Source organism: Chaetura pelagica, unplaced genomic scaffold (assembly GCF_000747805.2).
Source record: "Chaetura pelagica isolate M959 unplaced genomic scaffold, ChaPel_1.0 scaffold39, whole genome shotgun sequence".
NCBI classification, from domain to species: Eukaryota; Metazoa; Chordata; class Aves; order Apodiformes; family Apodidae; genus Chaetura; species Chaetura pelagica.
Genome location: NW_009954614.1, coordinates 2,359,509 through 2,383,710, shown reverse-complemented (window position 1 = coordinate 2,383,710; position 24,202 = coordinate 2,359,509). Strand labels below are relative to the sequence as shown.

Here is a 24,202-nt window from a genome sequence, read left to right as displayed (position 1 = left end):
GTTCAACAGCTTCAGTGGATCATGGATAAGGCCCAAACTCATGTAAGATTTAAATCCAGAAGAGTATTTGGTCCATTTTGAAATGGATGGGTTGGAAATGCAGTTCCTGTAACCCCAGGCTTTGCTCCATGCTAAAGGTGTTTGCAAGCTTCTGACAATCAGCACAGCACAAAGCCACCTTTAGAAGCAAGAAAATAATAATAAAAAAAACATTATTACAATCTAACACCAGCAGGAAAAATATTTGGTTGAAACTTTAGGTGCGAATTACACTTGCTGAAGCTAGAAAAAAAAGGACAAAAGCATCAAAATCTAGTAAAGGTAGAAACAAGGAAGGTTTAGCTCTTTAAAAAGAAAGGAAAACAGACATTTGAGGTAACAAAACAAAAAACCAAAATGCACAAACATATCATAGACACCTAAACCCAGCATTTTATACATTTTTGCCAGTGCTTCTCTGAGAGCAAGTTCTTTAAACAGAACTTAACAATTTTACAATTTTTTTTAAAAAATACATCATCCTAAAATAGCCCATCAATCCTTACCCAAACTTTCTGTATTTCTACAAAAATAGATGCACAAAGAGCTACAAAATACTGTATTCCTGAAAGGAGGCGCACTGTAGTTGTGTCTTCTTCCTGACAACTGAGACTGTCCATAAAATATCAAGCTGAACAAACCAAAACACTGTTAAAGGAGCAGAAAGGAGTTAGGTTGCCCCGCTGCAGCAGGCTCAGATGAGGAAATAGAGAAAAAATAGTTTTTTTGTTTTTTTCCAACACTGTGGGACCCATAAATGGCCTTACAAACAAAAGGCTCAATAGCAAAACCAGAATGGTTGGCTCTTCATCTTCATGTGTGTTCTTTGCCCCATGCAGGAGTCAACAACGGTTACATCGCCCGCCCGGCTGCGTTCACTCCAGCTCTAGCTGGTCTTAATTTAGCTGAACTTCAGAACCAAGTAGTTTCCTTGCTCTTGTCCTGATGTTGTAGACCTACATTCCAGAAAAGAAAAAATAAAAAATGAAAATTTGATACAGCTTCTTCCTCTTCAAGCTGAAGTAAGAATAAATGTTTCTTATTAAAAAAAAAATAAAAAACAAACAAAAAGAAAAACAACCCACAACTTACCAGCCTAGTGAACGTGTTAGTAACATTGCTATTCTTCCAAATTTTACAGTTTATGTGAGATAATCTTAAACCAGTTTCAGACTGGATCAAGCAGTCTGGAGTGCTGATAAAATCCAGTGTGCACTTTGTTGTTTTGTCCCTGTTTAGAACATGGCATGGCATGATAATAACTTCCAGTAAGATCTGCATAGACAATCCAGTATGCAACAAAACAGTTTTTCTTTGTAGGGGCCAGCCACAGACCCTGCATCTTTTAGAAAGAGCCTGTGATACTTCAGGATCTTAAGTTTCTATGGCATTTCACCTTACAGAGGAGAGAGGGAAAATGTTCCTGCAGCAAGTAAAAAACCTAAATAATTTAACCTATAGAGTGTCAGATTTTTCACCAAGAACAGCTAGTGCTTCCACATGGGGGGAAAAATTAATGATTTTCAGCTTGCATTTGTTATAAACTCCTCTAACATTTTCCTTTATAAAAAGTGAGGACTATCTAATAAATGTGGTGCTATGTTGTGGCTTTAGCATTACAGACTTGGAACCTGCGTTATAATCTGGGATTTGTCTTCTCCAGAGGGATTCAATCTTTGCTAGATTTACACCCGACAGGGCGTGTAACTAAAATCCAGACAATGCAGGGGGAGCTGAGGATGAAACTTCCCAAAGAAGATACATTCTTGCTCATTTACAGGAGAAGTAGAAAGTAGAGATTTGCAGGCACGTATTTAAGAGGTAGTAAGGCACTTAGGACTCACTGATTTAAAATCTGCATCTTGATGTTTTGAGCCAAGCAAATCACATTTCGTGAAACGAAGGTGCACTGCCCACTATAAACCATAAATGCTATACAGACCGCAATGCTCCGCTCTGTGTCATGCTATATATTGCCCTGTTATATAGTGTACCAAGACCAATGCATAGACTACCTGATCTGCTAAGAATTTAGCACCTATTTCACTACAAATTTAAGCAGGTACAACTCCAGACCTTAATGATGTTGCAACCATTGAAGCTCCATGATAATTTGATCGTTAACCTGTGAAAATTGACAGATCCATGTGCTAATCACAGATGTCTCATTTCCATAACTGATCACATAGTGAAACCCAAAGGAAGATCCGTATGTTTTCAGAAAGCCTAACAGGCACAATGGATTCAGATCTGTCCACTTCCTTGTTTTAGGAGTACAAAGAGTTAATTTTTTAATGACAACGAACATTATTTCGGCTTTGAGCTACAAAGCAATTAGCAGTCACATAAAAGATGACAGCACATGGCACTATCCATATGAGGATTCCTAAGCAGTGTCTAAATACTTGTGTGTCCAGCAGCGAACAGATAGGGAATCAGAGCACACAGGTATAAATACCAAACCCTGTTCAGTGGTTTTCTGCACACCTTCAAATAATTATGGAATTATATTTTTTGGAAAGGTTCTTTAAGATCATCAAGTCCAACCCTTAACCTAGCACTATCATGTCCATCCCAAAGCTATGTCCCTAGACACCACAGGTACGTACCTCCAGGGATGGTAAATCAACCACTTCCCTGAGCAACTTGGTCCAGTGCCTGACAACTCTTTCAATAAAGAAAATTCTCCTAATATCCAATACAAAATTTCCCTTGGCACAACTTCAGGCCATTTCCTCTTGTCCTATTGCTTGGTACCTGGGAGAAGAAACCAACCTCCACCTCACTACAGCCTCCTTTCAGGTACTGGTATGTTCTGTTGGCTTGGTGGTTATTTTGGTAGAGGCAGAAGGGCACCAGGAGGGACTCCAGTAAGAAGCTGAGAAGCTTCCCCTGCTCCAAACCCAGCCAAGGAGCCATTAGAAGGGCAACAGATGTACCTCTGTGATTAACATATGAAAGAGCTCACCTAACACCTGAGCAGAGAAGCCCTGGGGGGAGTAGAGCTGTACTGGAGAAGGACAGCGGTACCGGTGGTTGGTGAGGAAGAAGGGGCAGAAGGTGCCCAAGCAGAAGTTTCCCTGCAACCCATGGTGAGATGGCAGCTGTGCCCCTGCACTCATGGAGGAACGTGGTGGAATATTCCCTGATGGCACCAGAAGGTGTGAACTTGGCCACTGGACTTGGATTTTGTGGCCAGAGGATTTGCTGCCAGTGTAACCCAGAGATGGCAGCTGTGCCCCTGCACTCGTGGAGGAACGTGGTGGAACATTCCCTGAAGGCACCAGAAGGTGTGAACTTGGCCACTGGACTTGGATTTTGTGGCCAGAGGATTTGCTGCCAGTGGACTCTGCGCAGCTTTGGAAGACCCCGGTGCCAGGGGAGTTTGTTCCCGAAGCAGCCCCTGACTCTGTGGGAAGCCCAGGCTGGAGCAGCTCTGGACCTCGTGGGAAGGACTCATGAAGGAGAGATTCATGGAGGACTCTCTCCCATGGGAGGGACCCCATGGGGAAGCAGGGAAGGACTGCAAGGAATCCTTCTTCCTGACAAGGACGATGCGGCTGGAACCACCAGCCTGTGAACCGACTCTAAACCCTTTTTTGTCCTTTGTCTCGACCCATGAACTTTGTCCTCCTCATCCCAGAGTGTGTGTGTGGGGGGGGGAAGTTGAGTGAGCAGCCATGGGGCTGTTCCTTTGTTGTCATGTTGGGCCCAAACCACAACATGGTAGAAAGCGAGGAGGTCTTCCCTCAACCTTCTTTTCTCCAGACTAAACAATCCCAGTTCCCTCAGCCGCTCTTAATAACACTTTTTCTCCTGACCCTTCACCACCTTTGTTGCCTGTCTTTGGACACACTCCAGCACCTCAGTGCCCTTTTTGTAGTGAGGGGACCGAAACTGCACACAGTATTCAAGGTGTGGATTCACCAGTGCCAAGTAGAGGCTCCTCCATCTGTTTCTTTAGAGTGAAAAAATCCTTCAACTAAAACATGACTATAAAAAACACATTCAGAGGCTCTTTACTCAATGAGGATGTCTCCTTGTAGCTTAAGAGTTACTTCTTTGCCTGGCAGCATCATTCAAGTGCAGAGTCATCATAAACTGCCGTTAGTTTCCTTCAAAACTCCCTCAAAGTCACTGATGATGCTTTTGTGTTATTTTTCCCCTGCCTTCTCAATTTCTTTAAATAAAGTCAACACCAACAAAAACAAGAGGGAGCCAGAGGAAACCTCAGTATTGTAAGGAAGTCATTTATCTTCACCAGTGGAACACTAAAGGCTACTAGAGGCAAGAGAAGCTCGTAATAAGAGAAACAGTTTATAGAGCTCCTAGCAGCCTAAATAAAAGACACACACACCCATGTAAGTAGATGTCCACCTCATGGTATCAACTGGTAGAAGGGGAATAACCAGTTGAAGAGATACCTTCCTAGCTAGGTGTCTCTGCAACAAACAGAAGTAACTGTAACGAGATTTTAAGATATACCTATTAAGTCTAAACAGCCATGGAAAACAATCCAAAACCCCAAATTTGCCTTAGTAACAGAACTGAATGTAGAACATTTCCCATGCATTTTCCTCATTATATTCCCACCTCCTTCATAGCAAAGCTATCTGCAATCCTAACATGTCATCCAAGTGCAACCCTGCTACTAATCAAGAGCTTTCATTTACAGCCTGCTGCAAGAACATTGCTCTCTTAGTAAAGCCATCCTCGCTTGTGTTGCATGAGTCAGTATTGTCACACCAGCACAACTCCTCCTCTCTACGATAGCAACACTACAGGTAACTGTCACATGAGCAAGTTCTGTGGAAACATCTGAACAAACTCAGTGAGTTCTGACAAACTCATTAGGGTGTGTGTGAACAGACAACTCTACAGAAGGCCACTGACTCACCATTAAAATGCTGTATTCAATGTAACACACTGACATACACGTTATTTCCAAGAGTGGACTTTCCATAGTAAGCCAGGACTAGAGTGTATCAATTAATTCACCAAATGTTAAAGTTATGCTCCTCAATGTGCATAACTTTGCATGATACAAGGATGTGCACCTCAATTTTTAGACTTACAGCCCTCAGGTACACCCAAATCCTGCTCTGATTTAGTGTGCTACAGGAAGCATCTTCCAGCATATCTGTCCAACAGCAAAACAGGATCTCCCCCTAGGTTTTGCAGTAGCAGGGAAGTCACTCTGTTCTCCTCCCCACGGGACTGCTTGCAAACCTGGCAGCTGCCAGCACAGCCAGATCGCACTGACCACCTGAAGTGCCTGGTGTGCAGGGCATCCTGAGGAAAGCACGGATATCTGTAACCATCAGCTCCACTGCAAGACAGTAGTTCCCCTCTCCACCTTCCTGGTCTTAACTGTTCAACTCAGCTTGTGCATCCTTAACATAAACACAAGGATTTAGCCCTGATGCTGTGGGATTACGGCTGCAGCCATGCTCTATGTATGTAGTCATTGCTGTTAGGAGCTGACATTGCTTTGCTTGACATCAGTGGGGCAGGGAAGTGTGTAAAGCACAAACATGTTGTGCTTATATCAATGTGTTTCTATCAATGCTTGATATAAAACGTACTTCTCTATTGAGCATTTTAGTTTGGGAACTTCAGCTTTGGGAAGACACTGCATACCAGCAGCCACAAACATAAAATCTTGCAATAGATTTCTGATGCAGACTAGCATTTTCTTCAATCCCACTTATACTAATAAAGAAGCTTCCAAAAGGGTTAATTTTCAGTACACAATGTTACGATTAAGCCACATTTAATGGGAATCAGGTAGCTAAATCCCTCTTCATCCTCTAAAATAGGACCATGTAAGTTCAAACAGATGTGTAAGACATAAGACAGATCAATACTTTGTTAGCTCTATGAATGGTGACATACTGATGTCCCACACAATCTGTTCTGAAACATAAATTCCCAAACTATACTCTGCATGCAAGAGGAATCCCCTCTTAACCTTTGAAGTGACTCAGCATCATCCATTCATGAGATCAAGTATTTGGCTTAGTATGGCCGAGATGCAACAATGTAGCTGGAAGAGGGTAAGATTACAGCCAGTCTGTCCTGATCCCAACACTATCATTCCATATAATTCAGCGTGAGGAATTTTGCAAATGTTTCTATAATCGCATGTGACAGTAGCACAAGAAATGTGATCCAGAGTAAGAGAGAGGGAATAATTTTCATATCTGAGGGGCTCTGAAAAGTAACGACTAGGTATATACCAAATGAATTTTAATATAAATCATCTGAAGCTCATGGAATTTGATATTTTGACAGCTCAATAGGTTGGTGTCTTTTATTCTCCAGGGACATATGAGCAACGACTTGTGTAACTGAAGTTTTCCTGCCACTGTGGCCTCACCCTACTCTGCAGAAACCACTTCTACAATGCAGAAAGCCAGTACACTCTTCCACAGGCTCTTCCAGTTTTAGCCAAACTTTTGAGTTTGCTGTCTCACATTAGAGTTAAATATAATGAATTTTTGTGTGATGAGAAGACTTATCCATTATAATTCTCCCTTGGAGTGGACACGGAGCAAGAAAAGCTTCACTTGTACTGGCAAGTGCGAGATACAATTTGGTGTGGTGCTTCAGCAGCTCCCCTCCACTCCTTGGCAGCACAACACACCTTCCCCGCAATGACACCATTTCAGACACATGTGAAAGACTAATGCAATTAAGCTCCCTCTTTTCACCATGATGACTGCCTCAAAGCATTTGTCTCAAATGTACAAGCTGCAAGCAAGGCTGAAAAGGCAGCTCAAAGCCTTTCTGCCCTTCCCAGCAAGCCTCTGCTTAGAAAACACAGGAGAGACAAGTGTGCAGGGTAAGAGAGCAAATAATTGTAATGTCACAGGCTACCACTACCTGCTGTGTTTGTTTTGGTTTTTGCTCCCTCCTTTCCAAAGCCTTATGTGCCAAACCAGGGCTGCTTGATAAGGTTTTGCTGTAGCGTTTTAGTTCATGGCCATTTTAAATAGTCACAAACAAGAGAGACATTGGCCCTCTGTTCCTGCAAGCCCATCACACATTTCCCCTCTTTCTTTTCCCCCACAGGGGAAAGACTGTTTCATGGACTGAAACCCACACATCTGGCATGGGCCAGAAATTAAGTGTTCAGGCCTTTTCCTCTGCCTCTCACCCTGAGTAGACAACTACAAGACATGCAAGCCACAGTTAAGCACTGCCAAATAAGGAACCTGACAGAATTGGCATCTAACTATATCCTTCCATAGGGATTTTCACAAGGAACAGGCAGCACCAAGCTAAGGCTATTATTAGTCCAGTAAGGCAGTGCGAGGACCCATAGTGCTTTTTGAGGTACTGTGCTCCTACAAAAGAGAGAAAAAGCACCTGGTACTGCTACCAAAAAAGCAGCAGTAGGCAAACCAACCTTCTCAGCACTGAAATAACTCAGTCTAGGCTGAACTTACACATAAACCAGGTTTAAGTCCTGACTAACAATCCCTTACATAGTCCTCAGCTCCAACGCCAAAACCTAAATCAAATACTAGAGCTCCAGAGTGGACTGTGGAGGCTACAGTCAGCCCAGGAGGCTCATCCCCTCTACCACTGGCAGTGACACTTTGTGAACACTTCAGAGAAGGCAGCTAACCCCCACCATGGAATTTGTCAGAAAGGCAAATCCAAACATTCCAATCCTCTCAGAATATCATTTTATACTCAAAAGCACAAAATGTAATTCCTCTTGTATACTTGGCATGGCTGGAAATGTTACTAATAGATATAAAACCATCCAGTGCTAAGAATTCTATTATGCTTTTTCTTAATTTTGTTAGGTAGCAAGTGACATGGTATTTAAAAGAGATTATTTGTTCCCAGTTACTGTTAAGGGAAGAGATTTGTGCTAGGTTAGTTCAGTTATAATCAGGTCTTGGTTTTATATTATTTCATATTTAAGGAACAGCAGGGTTTTTTTCTCCACCAATTCTTTGTTCCCTTGCACACTGATCAAAGCCAGGAAGTGCTTCTTGCACATTGAATCAGTTAGCTAGAGCTATTAAGAAGATAAGCAGATACCTTAAAGAAAAAGCAAGAGAGATGCAAACCTAGTATTTCCTTAATAAATAACATAATGTGTTTAAGAAGTACTAATCTGGAAGGATTGCTGCTGATCAGATGAACACCAAGCACAAAAAGGAGACCTCAGTATGTTCGTATGAGCTCCAGGATGGATGTACTGGAAACCATCAGTCACCTCTCACCAGATCACAAGAAACTACAAATAGTGAGGGTTGCCAGACAGCTCCCAACACTAAGATGAGAGCCTGCCAGTCAAGGCTCACAGATGCAGATGTAGTTTATGGAGGCTGTCCTGTGGTTACAGACCCTGCAGTACAATGAATTTAACTGACAGACCTCTGCCTAGACCCTACAGAAAGAAGCTTATTTTGATGGCAAGCACAGCTCAACAAGCATGTCTACTCTCTACATGACACCTGGATACTGCACAGGAAGGAAATGCTGATCTGTTCCAATTCAGATACAATCCTCATATACTGACAAGTTATTACTTCAGTCCTCATTGGAGCTATATTTTGGTGAATGCATATATGAACTAGCTGAACAAGCTGGAAACTTCCACATGGAAGTTTAATTAACTATTTCCCACAAGATTTAAACAAAAAAATGCCTATCATGTCAAAACTCATTTGGCTTGAATGGGACCAAGGCAGGCAAAGATCTCTCAGCAAAAGGCAGCAAGAGTTGGATGTTTCACAGCTCATCTGCCCTGACAGCAATTTCATCAGGGATTCCCACTCCCACCTGGAAATATGTTTGGGGAAGTCTCTGAGAACAAACCCTGCTTCAGCTGCAGGGATTTAACTATTTTGCTCAAATTCTTCTTGCTAAAATATGTCACAGACACAATTGAATCATCTTACCTGTCTCAAACCCAAAACTTGGCACAATGTCCACAGTTCCGTGAAAGGCTCCAGCCCATGCTGAGGTAGCGCTGGTAACAGCGGTGGGATCTGTCTTTGTCACGTCACACTGGGGAGCAGGAATCCTGGCTGCACGGACTGAAGGCATCAGCAGGGACCCATACCGGGGGTCACGGTGCGAGCTGGGATGATGATGGTGCATATGTGGATGAGGGTGATGGCGATGCATGTACACGTCATGCATGTGTGCATACGAAGGGCTCACCTGAGATGCTAAAGGATAATGCCAGGATTCAGATGCAGAAGGGGGAGGAGGTGGGGCAGTCTGATGAAGGCCATGTCCTGGCCAGCTGCTGGGATCTGGTGTTGGGAAGGTGCCTGGTGCAGTAACAGGGAAATCAGGATGTACTCCACTTAAGCATGGCGGAGGGGGAGGCTGGTAAGAGGTGGTCCAAAATGAAGCTGGGAAACTGCTCCTTTGGCTTGAAATTGTTGAGTTTTCTGGTAGAGAGGAGAGAAATGAAGTATGACTGAAGCAGAACAACAAATGTAATTACAAAAAAAACCCAATGGTTTTCTGTTCTTTGAAATTTTTAACACTGAACTCGAACTTCCTCAGCAATTACAGAATCACAGGACATTTGAGGTAGGAGGGGACCTCTTGACATTGCCTAGTCCAACCCCCTGCTCAAATAGGCTCATCTGTAGCATGTCGTCCAGAACTGTGTCCAGTTAGATTCTGACTGAGATCTTTACTCCACCACCTCTCTGGGCAGCCTGTTGCAATGTTTAGCCACCCTTAAAAATTTTTTTAAAAAAACCAAAACAAAACCACACAACAAATTTTAAATGTGTTTTCTTGCGTGCAGATGGAATTTCCTGCTTTTTAATTCTTGCCTATTGCCTCTTGTCCTCTTGGCAAGCATTGCTGAGAAAGCCTGGCTCACCCATCTTCACCATCTCTCATCAGGTATTTATGAATATTGATAAGATCCTCCCTGAAAGAGTTGCAGCTCTCTCAGGATCTTAGTTCCTGAATTAAGAGGAGAGGCTAACTCCTGACTGGATCAGAACACTTAGTTTAGAAAGGCAACTGTTGTGGCTATAAATGCTTCTGAGCACAGAGAACCAGGACACACTGCAGAATAAAGAGATATTTGGCTAATGGAAGAGTGCCAGATCTTCTCAAACTAATTGTGTGCTTTGATGGGATAAAGATCATATCTGACACTTTAGTCTCTTGAAGAGTATACCGTGTTGCCCTGTACCCAACAGGATTAGACAAGCAGAGACATCTATGTAACTTAAAGTTTTTCTCATAAATAAAAGACTCACTGCTTCTTACAGCTAGGGCTCAACTTATATTTAAATCAATTCCAATACTTCTACATTATGAAATTACATTCTAAATATTCCTCTTTTGAAGGACAGGTTAGTGCTTTAGATGTGTAGGAAAGTATTGGCATCTCCATTCTCACCAACCTCTTGCCAGCTTGTGTTTGAAAGTACTGCTTCATGCAATATGTCTCAGCTCAAATAGGTTGTTATTTTTTTGGTCAAAGATGGAAACATAAAAATACGGGACTTCACCCCTGATAAAAAAACAGTCATAAAAATAGCCTACGGTGAAATAAAGCCAGGGAAGTTTAATATTTGATGAGGATAGGAATCCTCTGTTCCTCATATAAGATTTACAAAAATATTTATATTATTTTTTTTAAAATGACCTTTTGTTTTGCTTTGTTTAATAAGCAACTGGAATGAGACTCGGGTGAAGACACCATTGAGAATGAACAGATTCTTCAAACGCTCCTGCCTCTGAACTTTGCGGATTAGACAAGCAGAGACATCTATGTAACTTAAAGTTTTTCTCATAAATAAAAGACTCACTGCTTCTTACAGCTAGGGCTCAACTTATATTTAAATCAATTCCAATACTTCTACATTATGAAATTACATTCTAAATATTCCTCTTTTGAAGGACAGGTTAGTGCTTTAGATGTGTAGGAAAGTATTGGCATCTCCATTCTCACCAACCTCTTGCCAGCTTGTGTTTGAAAGTACTGCTTCATGCAATATGTCTCAGCTCAAATAGGTTGTTATTTTTTTGGTCAAAGATGGAAACATAAAAATACGGGACTTCACCCCTGATAAAAAAACAGTCATAAAAATAGCCTACGGTGAAATAAAGCCAGGGAAGTTTAATATTTGATGAGGATAGGAATCCTCTGTTCCTCATATAAGATTTACAAAAATATTTATATTATTTTTTTTAAAATGACCTTTTGTTTTGCTTTGTTTAATAAGCAACTGGAATGAGACTCGGGTGAAGACACCATTGAGAATGAACAGATTCTTCAAACGCTCCTGCCTCTGAACTTTGCTTACTCAAAAATATTTTGGAAACAAAAAAAAATTGTTTTTTTGACAGCATCACTAGGAAACTCCTGTATCTGTTTTAAAATCCATTAAGATCACAGACATTTTTCCATACATCAATTTTCTTTAATTTAAGTGGTTCAGTGAGCCTGATTTAACTTCCAATATTGAAACTAAACTCTGCAAATGTATTATGGACAAACATAGAGAACTGCTCTTTCTGCCAAACTGCTTCAGAGGCTGCAAGCTTATCTGGCAAACTGTACTTGAACATGGCTTTCTTAAAAGCACTTTTTTTTTTAGCAACACATTTCCATTGTAATTCATAGTAGAAGACTGGAGAAAGATTCAAGCATATATAGAAGCCTCAGCAGCCCTGCGAAAATGGTATTGTTCCTTGTTTGTAAACTATTCCTTGTTACAAGGGATTAGGCTGAGATGGACAGTGAACATGGCTTACAGTGTTGCCAGCAGGACTTCTTCATGTCCAGTCTGTTGTTTTCTTCACTGCTTAACAGAGAAGCACAGATTCACAATGCATTGCCAGTATTCTGGAAAATTAACTTCTGCAATCTATTGGTTTTGGAAACTATCTGGCTGTTATCTGCATGGAAAACCCCTAAATTATCTCAGTTCAAAAAAGCACAGATAACCACAAAGTATCTGAAGACCAGCTCTGATACCAGGAGAGAGCGGTTTAAACCACCGAATTTGCCATTATACATTCATGCCAGATTGCATGCCAGTTTGGCTTTATCAATTACGCAGAAGGTCTAGAGCACAGAAAAATGTTTGCCCATCTCCATTTTTCAAACCTGTGCAAATTTCACAAGGCCATTACCACTGTCAGAAACTGAGACATCATTGAGTGTAACTGCAGAGGCCAAGCTCACTGCTCAAGGCTGAGTCATGCCAATAGAAATATTGGACCCATCCAGGTTATATGAATGTGCAAAACAACTTCATCCACTCTGAGTGCTCACACAGAACACTACTAAATATTAAGTGTGCAGCAACCCCATCAACAAGAACCTTCTCTGTGTTGAACCACAACCCCCCAACCACGATACATTTCCACAGTGCTTGAAGGGTCTCCTTTCCACCTTTAAAACAAAAACACAACCAATTATCTTTACAGATACCATCATGTCAGATACCTTGCCTCTATGGGACATGACAATGAAGAAGCAGCCCTTTTAGCACTGTCCTTGAGAAAGAAAAAAACAACAAACCTGAGTAGATTCCACGGGCTTTCAGGAGGGGGGATTAAGGAGGCATTGAACAAAAATTGTCTGCCAAGAAAGATACTACAGTTACCACAGTTTCCTATTCTAAGTACAGGGATGGCAACATTTCAGATACCACGAAGCAGTGACTAATAAAAATGTGCATGCTGGCTGGCCAACTCAGACTGAAAATACGCCAAAGTGGACATGTTGTGAAGAAGACAATGTATGGAATTTTCTATAGTACAACATTAATTCTCATTTAAGCCAGAAGGGAAAAAAACCCAACAACACAAAACCAAAATCCTAGAAAGAACAAAAAACCCAACACTCTCAGCTAGGAGAAAAAGGTTGATAAAAATACATTACATTAGTTTCAAGATATCATTAGTTTCAATAGCCTCTGCAAAAGAATTCAGATAGCTACATCTACAATTGACTACATAAAGACTATGTTACTGGGGTTTGCTGTAGGGAACTGTATTTTATAAAATAAGTCAGTTTTTATATTGATTTGAGCCTGTACTGATCAGTATTTTCAACACACGAAAGATGAAAACTTGCTCTTTTCAGGACAACAGGTTCTATTTTCTATACATAAGCAAAATACCTCCTCAAAACAAAATCCCCACAAACTCCTCCTTATGATGAAATTACAGTTTGCTCTTCCATCAGGACACTAAAAAAAACCAAAACAACAAAACATAACAAGATGAAAAAAAAAATTTAAAAAGCAGAAAACATTACTAATCCCTCCTTTCAGGTAAGAGAGAAATAATACAGTGAGCTGAGTAGCCAGTTCTTGCCCACACGCTTGCCATTTAAATCTGTAACTTCTAAAACAGCTACTGAAAACACAAAAGCTCTTTTTTTTTTTTTCCCCTAAATGTATCTCTGAGTAATTTATTGACAAAAATTTCAACTGCCCACAAAGGTTATTTATAAATAAAGACCTTGAAGCTAATGATATTTTAACTTCTTTAGTAAATGGGATACAAATTTCCACCCATTTGCTGCAACTGAGCATTTTTGACAACTGTACATGAACAAAAACACCCAAGATGCTGGCATCCTTGCTTCACTTTTTTCTCAAGCAGGCATGTTTCAGAAACTCGTTTGGGCCTGATAAAGCTCTTGTCAGCTACTCTTCTATGGAGAGGAAAATGCCCTCAGCTCTCTCAGCGTCCACAGTGCAGAACCAAGCAGCCCTGCCCAGAAGCCTCCCCAGGGATTTTCATGCCGATTCAGCAGGTGCAGCGGCGGCAGAGGGCATATCCCCTTACTTTATTCCTGGAAGACTTTCAGGACATGCAGACCTCTGTTCCTTGCTGGTGGCACAGGGCACACAGGGTAAGGAGGCAGCATGGCTGAAGAACCCTTATGCCAGGGCACCCTGTCCTCTGCAGAGTCCTCTGGGGAGGGTTGTGCAATGACAGGGAGAGCCAGGGAAAAACAGCGGGGTATGTCTGAAGCCAAAGAGAAGACACACAACCCCACCCATGGTATGTCTCCAAGCTCAGTGAAGAGAGCATGCTACAGGCATGGGGTCTCTGGGGACTGCCTTGATCCTGTCTCTAAAACATTTAAGACCTGTCTGGACCATTTATAAATGCTCCAGTCTCCTTTTTAGTAAGCATAGGTTCAATCCTGCTCTCAGCCGAGTCAACGGAAAATTTCCCATTAACATTAATGGTCCCGGCTCAAGCCATAAATTCCTCCAGCTCCCTAGCCACTTGTGCTGACCTTTGCTTAAACTTCCTCGAATTTGTCATCATCCTTCTGGAAAGCAAGTCCTTCTGTGCTATTTTTCTCTTCACAGGGGTTTCCAAAAACCCCCTCTCTATTTTCTGTGGCTTTCATCAATTTGCTCTCATCTCAACATCTCTTACGACGAACACCACCACTCCTACAAGTATCCTCATGGTATGTATCTCTTTCACTCAACTTGATGCAAGGCTACCACTCACGATACTTAGCTCATGCCCCTTTGCCAGACCACATAGAGACATTATCAGAAACAACGCAGCTGTGGATCTGAAAAACTCCTCAGACTGCTACATTCAACAAAACAGAAATAACATCTTACCAGCACACTGTCTCCAATCACCAATTTTTAAATCCTATCTGTCAGGTCTACCTAATATATATGGCAAGATCTGCTTTTTTAGATTCATACTGCTTATATATTTATAACAAGATGTGCTATGTCAGTATGCAAATGCCTCACAGCACCTACTATGTGCTACTTGCTTGATCAGAAGCACAGTAATGTCATTCCCATTTTACACAGGGGAAGCCAATAAAAATGGCCACAACTCTCCTGTCAGCTCTGCCCATGGGCAGGCTGCAATGCACTGCACCACATGGCTACAGCCACATGGGCTAGGGCTTGCCTCCAAGCCTATTCCAACCTGTGCTGTCTTGCCCGGAAAGCAGCCACAGATGAATCTTGATTGCCTAGCAAAGTCACTCTAGAAGGCTGTTTGGGTCACCTCACATCCAAAGACAGCACCCCAAGACAGCTTTGCTCATGCCTCACAGGCCAAGTTTCACACTTAAGAGTTTAAAAATAAGTCTTCAACTTTGCAGCAGATGTTTGCAAGGCCATTTGAGCTCTATCCCGTTCTTTCCAGGCCTAGACAGAGCTTCAGGCTACAGCAAGAGAGGGAGATGCTTGCTTCTTCCATGCCTTTGGTGCCTCTTGCCCACTTTCACACTTGAGATCACTCAACCCCAAGAACCAACTTGGTTCTTTCAAATTTGAGGGGAATTTTTCCACCTCCACAAAAGAGTAAGATTTCAGCTGCAACGCCATATGCATTACCACAACACAGGCTAAGCCACAAAACAGAGAACAATTTACTGTTCCTCTTACCTCTCCACAGAGGACTTAGTCCTGCCTTGCTCTTGGTAAGGGCAGTTTCTGGATTGAAGCTACTGGCTTGGCTCAAAGCTCTTGAGAAGTGTTCATCCACTACTGAGCCAATGTCTCCCTGGAAGTAAGTGAAAAGGACGCAGCGAGAGTTAAGGTACTCCATCTCAGCAGGCTGGTCTTTCTCATCCTCCTCTTGCTTGCTGGGAAGGGTCACTTCCAGAGACTCCTGCATCTTGTTGTATACAGCTAACTTTTTCTGGGATTAAAAACAAACAAGAGATGTATCACTGATGGCACTTGGTGCAAGCTCAACATCTGGTTTCCTTAAAGAAAAATAACTGAATTCATCGAATATTCATTTCATAATAGCCGTTGGGATATTTTGCACTGACATTTCACAAAGAAGAGCGTAACACTGCCACTCAAGACTTTTTACTCCTTACAAACAGATGGACCTGTTTCTTACACTAATTTCACAACTGTAGTTTTAGGTCAATGGCTTTCCCCCAGTACCTTCAAAAGAAAACGGGCTCTAACAACTGACTCCTGACTTCCACCTGCAAAGGATATTCCCATCAGTAAAGGCTACAGAGGTCAAGTTCAGTCCTGCAGAAGGCTACCTAGATACACAAGGTCTGCATTTCACCCATCCAGCTGAACATATACCATGTTTTGCCAGCTGCACTCCCACAATTGAGAGCACATGGCCCTCTAGACTCCTCACATCTATTCATTGCCAAAAGTGTAAAAAGACAGGAGAATTTGGTGCTTCCTGAAAAATGTTCCACTGTGTGACTGAAGTCCACAAAATACATTAATTCCCACTCACTCCCAAGAATATTTTAATCACAGGAAGCTATACCGTAGGGTCTTGAGGGGGGCAATGACATCAATGTGGATTTTTTTTGGTTGGTTGGCTTGGAGTTGTTTTTTGTTGTTTTGGGGTTGGAGTGGCTTGGTGTTTTTGTTGGTTTTTAAAATTCATGCACTTATTTATTTATTAAATGTTAGATTCTGGAAAAAAGGACAAAAATTCAAGTCTTAAAAATTAAACATGTGATCTGGGGAAAAATGGGGATTGACAAGTCTGCAAACACATGCAAAAAAATCCAATCCAAACGAAAAGCATAGAGAAGCATATAAAAAATAAAACCCGCACAACCCATCTGTGAATAGCTATTTCAGAGTCTTCTCTCTCTTTCTCTCAAATCAAACCTAAATGTCAAAATAAATGTGTATGAAGATCCATTTTGCATGGAACATATTTTTCAGATGTTCCACTTTATCTCCCCAAAACAGTCAAGCTGCAGGAATCATAGCTTTTAGCTAGCTAGCCACTTCCACAGCTGACTTTACACACAAGCAGCTTCAGGAATGCAAAACCAAGTACAGCACATATGTAGAAGCATTTCATAGCTTTTCTATAGAATTACAGTTTGAGTTATCTTTTATGGTTTGCTTGGCAATGCTTTAGCACCATCAGAATCTCTTTAAGTTTATGGCTTTTTTCCCTTTTTCCAAAGTTGTTCTAAAGAAAAGTTAAGCAACTGCAGTCTATAAAATTCCATTAATACAATAAATAGGCTTGTCCAATTTAGAAATAATTGAAAGTTGTTTTCCAATCTCGCACACCATCAATATATTTACATTTGGTGCTTTCTAAAATCATATAAGCTGGTAAAAATTATCTCAAAGTGACACAAAACATATACTCTGGGGTTAATTCTTAATTATGAATGGTTATGAAAAAAAATAATTGTAAGAACGAGCTATTGACAAGTGGAACTAAAACCTCTAATACTAGAAGCTCATGGAAATTAAGCAATGTATCTGACATTGCAATAGTCTAACCAATAAACACAGAACAGCTCAGTAACACCTTTCATTCTGATGCTGTTACACAAACTGCAATGAGGGATGTAAGTAATATTATTTTTCAGTTTGGGTTATCTGGATGATGGTCTTGAATTCAAGTAAATCTGTGTTTCAGAAAGCAAGTTATACCATGGCTCTGCTTAGCACAGTATTACTTATTCAGACACACGGTTTTATCCCCAAACCCTTTAATACATGAAGAAAAACTGTGGAATTCACTTTTTAAATATAAAGAAGCAAAGATGGAAACAGCAAATAAAAAAAATTACTAGAAACTAATAGCTAAAAGGAAACACAGTTTGACGCTCTGAAACTAATTTTTGCAAGAGCAGACTTTGGGGTGACCTATACTTTTTGTAAATGCTTCATATCTTCTGTAAACAAAGAAAGTGTCCTAATATTTGTTCTGGAAATACTTAATAAAATATCACTCATAGTCAGCTTCATGGTTTTGCCAAAATTATCACAGAATTATGAGACCTTAGTAAGACAAAAATGGTTATTACAACATTGCACTACAGGAGATAAATGCATTAGAAATCTGTAAGACATCTACCTCAGGGACTTGATCATTCCTAAAGCTGCACTACAACCCAGGTCCTCTTAAAAATGCAAGACAAGTGGTGGGGAGGGTGTTTTTTTCATTTTGATTTTTTTGTTAAGTTCTGTTTTTTATGTAGTGACAAGGCATGAAAGGGGTTCCTTTTTTTTTGAAGTCTAAATAGATATTGATATATTACGACATCTCAGGTGCAGTGTATGTGCCAGATCTTGAATACATGCAACACGTTTAAAAGTTGACTTCTATCACTATAGGTACACTATTTGCATTTATACTGCAAGTATGCAAATACATCTAAAAGCACGCAATTATATACAGAAACACATAACTTAATATAGCCCCTGGCTTGACTTGGTTATCAGGAAGGAAGTCTTTCAATGTTCCTGTATAGACACTGAAGCTCAGGAAATTAAAACTTATCTCCAGAGTCGCTTCTCTGCACAGGAATGTTCCCCCTTCCACAGCCTAAGAATCTAATTCATTTTCCACTTCAAGTCTCTTTAAGTAAGAGACTACAGTGAGGTGAAGTGACTCAAGAAGTCTTCCTTGTATGCAACGCATATGCATCCTTTCCATTGTATACATCCTTTAACAATGTTTTTTTTATCCACCTAGCTCCCTCAAATACCCTGCTGGCACATAAATTCTGTTTTGCTTGTTCTGACCTTAAAAGTAATTTTCTCATAGCATTTCTGACTGTGCTTGTGTGAGTGGTAAAACATGCAGAATGATCAACTGCTAAATTAATCTGTCCCACCATTATGGGGTGGAAGGGAATAAAACAGAATTAAAAAAAAAAAAGCGGCAATCTAAAAAAACAGGTTAGGTTTCTGATAACTAACCTAGGCCAAACCAGTTTCACTTCTACTTTTTTTTCCAATTCTGGCATATATTTAAGCAACCGACAGTACCTGCAATATATATTTTAAAGCATATTTTCTGACCAAATACAATGTTATTTCTTCCCTATGTTCAGATTTCAAATACTTTCATATATTCATTCATTCCACCTTTTTCTTTCATTAAAAACTTGAGACTAAGATTTTGCAGCTTGTGAAAAACAGCAAAACAAACACAAGAAATCTCATCTTGGCCAAGACTCAGAGTACAGAATTAAAAGTCAGCTTTTCATTCTGGGGAACAGTGAAATCCAAAGTCATAGCACCTGATACCAGCCTAGATAACAGACCCAAGTTTGTGGTTGAAGGATGAATGGTACAAGCTATGGGTAACTAATGCTGTACAGCATAGCCTGAATTCAGCTTAAACCAACATTATTTTAGTTATTTCATGTATTCACAATCATGCTCTTCCAAAGTGAAATTAAACTCTTACTGCAAGTTGCCTAACAAAAGGAAACAAAAGGTAAATAGCAGATCACCACTAATATGGCAGTATTAAAGAGAAGGCTTATGCTGGATAAGCATCATCCTGTCTTCTGGAGGAAAAATTACCACTTTTAGAGCAAGAAAACGTGGTTCAAAGTTTCACAAAACAAACCAAAAAACCCCAGACAAACAAAAAAAAAACAACCACACATGAAGATGCCTGTTGTTTTCTGACATACACTATCCAGAACTAAGAAAATGTTTCTCGTGCAGTGATATTTTGCCATTGGCTTTAATGCAGCCAAAGTCCAACTGACTTCAAGGGTCCCAGATCTTACCCAGGGTTTCTGGTAAAAATGCCAGCACATTCTTGTTAAACTGAAAAAAAAATCACTTCCAGCTAAAACCAGCTAATAGACAGCAGAACAGAAAAACAGCTGAGCATAGCTGAGAATGGACAAAGTTTTAGTTTATCCAAGTTTGAATGGGAAATTAAGGCCAGCTCTTAATTTACGTATAAGCTGGTTGCCTATTCCTGCAACTCACTATCTCCATACATGCTCATACAGCATATGGTCCTTTCTGTTCCCAAGCGTGAAAGTCTGGTGTGCCTGTGGCCACCTGTTCCAGATTTTCCATTATGAGAGAAAGATCAGGAACCAAAAATAAAGAATAACTACACTGAGGAAACACTAGATGACCCTATCCTGAGAAAAAGGCTGTCATTTGACATAAGCTTCTGAGAAAGAATTTCAGTGACAAACTCGAGGCAAATCACAGACAGTCCTCCATTTGTGGATCTGTCTGCCAAGCAGGCTCCTACTGATAACACAGAAAGTATTCAAGGCAGAAGACAATTTCAAGCAATTGGGCCATGGAATGTTGGGCCTGAAAGCAGCATTTACTGCAGGCCTGAAAACACGAAATGTTAACTTCTACCCTCACAAAGGTGCTGAGAGCAGATACACTTGTTTTCAGGTGAGCCACTGGATTTACAGCAGTTCAGCCTAGAGCTCCCACTGTGTTCTGCTGATGGAGTGAAGTGGTGAACACAGCGGAGTGAAGTGGTGGAAAAAGAATAAATTAACACGTCTTTTGCTGTACATCTAAACAGAGGTGTACTATTAAAGTCTAAAGCTCTACTTCATCGCAGACACAGAAAGGTCAAATAGTATTTGATCCCAATCAGCATGACAAAATAAAGCCAGCCAAATTTTTTAAATCAACAGCATCTCAAGAGATTAAGCAAAACAAAACCACAAAAAAAAAAAAAAAGCCTCTGTGAAGGGCAAGACTTAATTCAGGTTTTATATCCAGTAATTCTAAGACTAGCCTTTAAAGGTGAGTTACATAGGTCTGATACAGTTTCTAGTGAAGTCCTTGCTTCAGAGCAAGCCTTCAGAAAAATGTCCTAACTACAAAAACTAAACATGAGGCTATCCTCTGCTGCATTATCTGCTGTGCTAGGTGCTGTGGACTGCCGCACACACAGCATTAGTAATATAAGCCTGTCCACCAAGTTGCAAACGCGAGACACAAAGAAGTCTACTGAAAAACTAAGTTAGAGAACATGAATTAGAGTTTAGCTACAGCCAGCTGACATGTTAAATGCCACTCGTCCTTGTCTGCAATGTTTATATTTTGAAAGGAAGAGTTGAGTTAGTGACCTAATTTGCTAATGGAGACAAGCCCTTATCTGGAAAAAGTCTGTCTACAGCACTGCCAGCAGTTAAGTCTGACTTGAGCATATCACAATTCTTTATGCAGGGCTTGATTTAGCAAGGATGGTGTTGGCTTGGCTTTCTACATCTACATACCATGGAGAAATTCCAAAACTACCATTTACTGTAACTTCCCATTTCAGAGGCCTTAAGCTCTGCCGTTAGTAAGCCAGAGTGAATCCTACCTTAGCCTCAGCTCTGCAGCTTGCTGCACCTAGATTGACAAGGCATGGCAAGCCACCACAGTTTCTTGTGCGCCAGGAATACAACAGGATTCTTCACCGATTCTTCCCAGAGCCTCTTCAAATGAACAGTTTTGTTACACTCATTCTTTCCCCCAACCCATAGGAAAGCCAAAACTTAACTTCTACAGCTGCCCAAACCCTCAGGAAAGGGTAAAACAGAGCGTTTCAATTTCGCCATTCTGCTTTACTCTCACACAGGCACGGCTCCTTACCACACACAGGAAGACGCTTGCACTGTAACACCAGCACACACACTCAACCTGTCCTTTGGCAAAATAATATGGAAACCCCAATGTTTCTGTAGAATCAGGGCCACACCCCATTTTCATCAGTTCCTTCAGGCATCATTATTAGTGTGTTTATATCCATAGTCCACTTACTTCCCTCCAGCAAACAACCTAGACTTCAGCAATCTCTAAGATCCAAGGTGTTAAGCCTCCACTCCCATGAACATTCAATAGGAATTCAGGCTTCAGTCCACCAAGCACTTTAAAAAAAAAAAAATCCTATCTAAAGTAATTTGCCATAAGTCCTTTCTTGGCTATGGACTGGCTAATGCTTGGCTTTCAGAAGTCCTGCGTTTCTGTGCAAGGCAAAAATCAGTACTGGGCTGATTTTAAGGGAATGAAAACTACAGATACAGAAACGTGGGAGTAACTTTAAAGTGTGGTAACTTTAAAAGGCATCATTGACTATCCCCTTATAAAAAATAGTCATTTCTGCACAACCCAGGTGTATACTAGTCCAACATTTGAAAGCAATACAAGATCTACTATTATAAATAAAAATAAAATAACCACTATTCATACTACTTTCACTGCAGAGCAGTAACACAATGCCAGATGCCTGCTAGAGATACTTCGCCTGATCCACATATGCAACACACAACCTATAGAAACATGAGGTTACCTCTCAAGCAGGGCACAGTGGCCCAGAACTTAAGCCTATACATCTAGAAGAGCAGCTCTAAGGAGCTTGATGGCTCTTGTAAGGCCACAAAATTGCCACTGCAAGCTGGCAAAACTAACTACATGTTTGTGACAGATTTATTAAAAATAAACTATGAAGATGCACAAGTTTTAGTTAGAATAACACACCTACGTTTCCTTGCACTGAGAAGGAAAGGAAAGCCAAGAGAAGCACAGCATGAAGGAGATTTCCCGCTCAGAAAACGAACCATTTTACTAGATACCAAAAGACTGCAGAGTAGTACAATGACACTGAAAAATGCTTCAATGGAGTACTTGGATACTTCAAGAGTGAGCTCCACCTTATCAGCTTCAATGCAGAGCTTTATTTTTAAGATATCCTACTAATTCATCTTCCCTCACTGTTTTTTTCTAAACCACCGCTTCAATTTCAGCAAAGAATAACATTCTTTAAAACAGTTATGATCCTCACGAAGAGTGCAAGAGCATTTTACATGTTGAACACGTGTAAGAAGAAACAAAAATCTGGCAACAGATTATTCATCCTACTTTCTTATGCTCCTTACCAGTTGATCAAATGTCCCTGACTGGACAATTCTGAAGAAACTGGGACTTGCAAAATTTCATATGCTACCCAAACAATAAATCTTTTAACTACACTACAGATGCACCAGGGTTTTATTCTGTGTTTACTTTTTTATTTATTTATTTTAAAAGTATCGGATTCAGAGAAAATACATAAAATGCTCCAAAGTTTGCAGCTGCTAAAATTTGAGGGTGCAATATTCTTAGTTCAGCAACAAGAGCCTGGTTTTCCAGTCTGACATTTGACTAGCTTGTGAAGACCCTCCAGCTCTAAATATTTCAGGAAAATTGGCGCAAGCTGGATTAACTGAAACAAATTGTCTAGATCATGTAGGATAGCAAGGTTTAGAATGTTTTTTGGTGGTAACAGGATACACTGTGCTGGCCTCGACGCATGAGCTGTACTGGCTCAACAGAGCTATCTGTGTTTCTCGCCTTGCATATCTACCTCCACTTCTCTTAAAGAACATAACCCAGATGAACTCAGTTTATTTAAAATGAAATTTCAAGAAACATTGGCGTTCATTAGAGTGCCTCTGGGACATCTCATATATGGTACTGCTTACAGCTGATGGAGAAACTTCATGATTCTGTTTAAGAATAAGAAGGAATTGCACTGGAGCATGACACAGCTGCTAATGATCGCTTAATAGATTTTCATGTGCCCTGTGTTCCACACCCCAGATCTGGAAGAGAAATGCACCTCATCACCTACATGTAAATGCCAAAAAGATCACTGAAGTTTCACCAGCGGTTTTTTACTTCTAGGTCTCTTAGTCAGAGTCCAGTAGTTCCATATTATTTATTTATTTTCCTCTCCAAATCCCAGAGGCTAACAACCGCAGCGCCCGACAGTAAAATACGAAGTTCCTAACTAAAATTACTGAATAGATGGAAGGTTCTGCAAGCTGTGACCTAGATTAAAGAAGAAACAATAACGAAGACACACTGCAACAGAGAAAACTCACAAGTTTCCCAGAGCCAACACTCACACTGAACAACATGAGCAACCTGGAAAAGTTCGCTGGGGTGTAATTTCTGCCAAAGGGCTTCTCTCCCAACAATAAAGCAAAAAACCCAGTAACACGCAATAGGAATTTTTATGTTTTAGCCCATATTTGTGTCTCCCAGGCAAGCTGATATTAGGGGTCACTTCCCATGTACGGAGAAAACAATCTTCATGGATAATAATGATAAAACCTTATGGAATGCAGCAACAACCAAAAAATGTATTCTCAGATGACTACATGAGGGCCAAGTCAATATTAGTCCCACTTCACCCACGCACTGCATAGTCTAAAAATGCTGTCAGCCTGATAAGAATTTCCTGATTCATTTAAAAATAAATAAATAAATAAATAAAAAATTAAAAGGATACATCTGATCACCAAACTCAACTGGAAACTCGCGGGAGCCCATCTGCCAGGACAGCCGGGCTGAGCGGCGCGGCGCGCCCCGTCCGCGGGGAGCAGCGCGGGTGCCCCTCCCGCCGGCGAGCGGAGGTTCCGCCCGTG

The 24,202-nt window shown here is 40.8% G+C and overlaps 1 protein-coding gene across 1 annotated transcript in view; it reads right to left on the bottom strand.

Annotated features, from left to right (window-relative positions):
* Nucleotides 1–427: 427 nt before the first annotated feature.
* Nucleotides 428–24,202, bottom strand: part of VGLL3 (vestigial-like family member 3) — a 33,251-nt gene continuing 9,476 nt past the window's right edge. The window contains exons 2-4 of the mRNA XM_010005523.1: nt 15,444–15,699; nt 8,964–9,464; nt 428–995 (exon numbers count right to left, since the gene is read on the bottom strand). Coding sequence (XP_010003825.1) covers nt 952–995; nt 8,964–9,464; nt 15,444–15,699 — 801 coding nt within the window. The 3' untranslated portion in view covers nt 428–951. The remainder of the gene's footprint in view (nt 996–8,963; nt 9,465–15,443; nt 15,700–24,202) is intronic.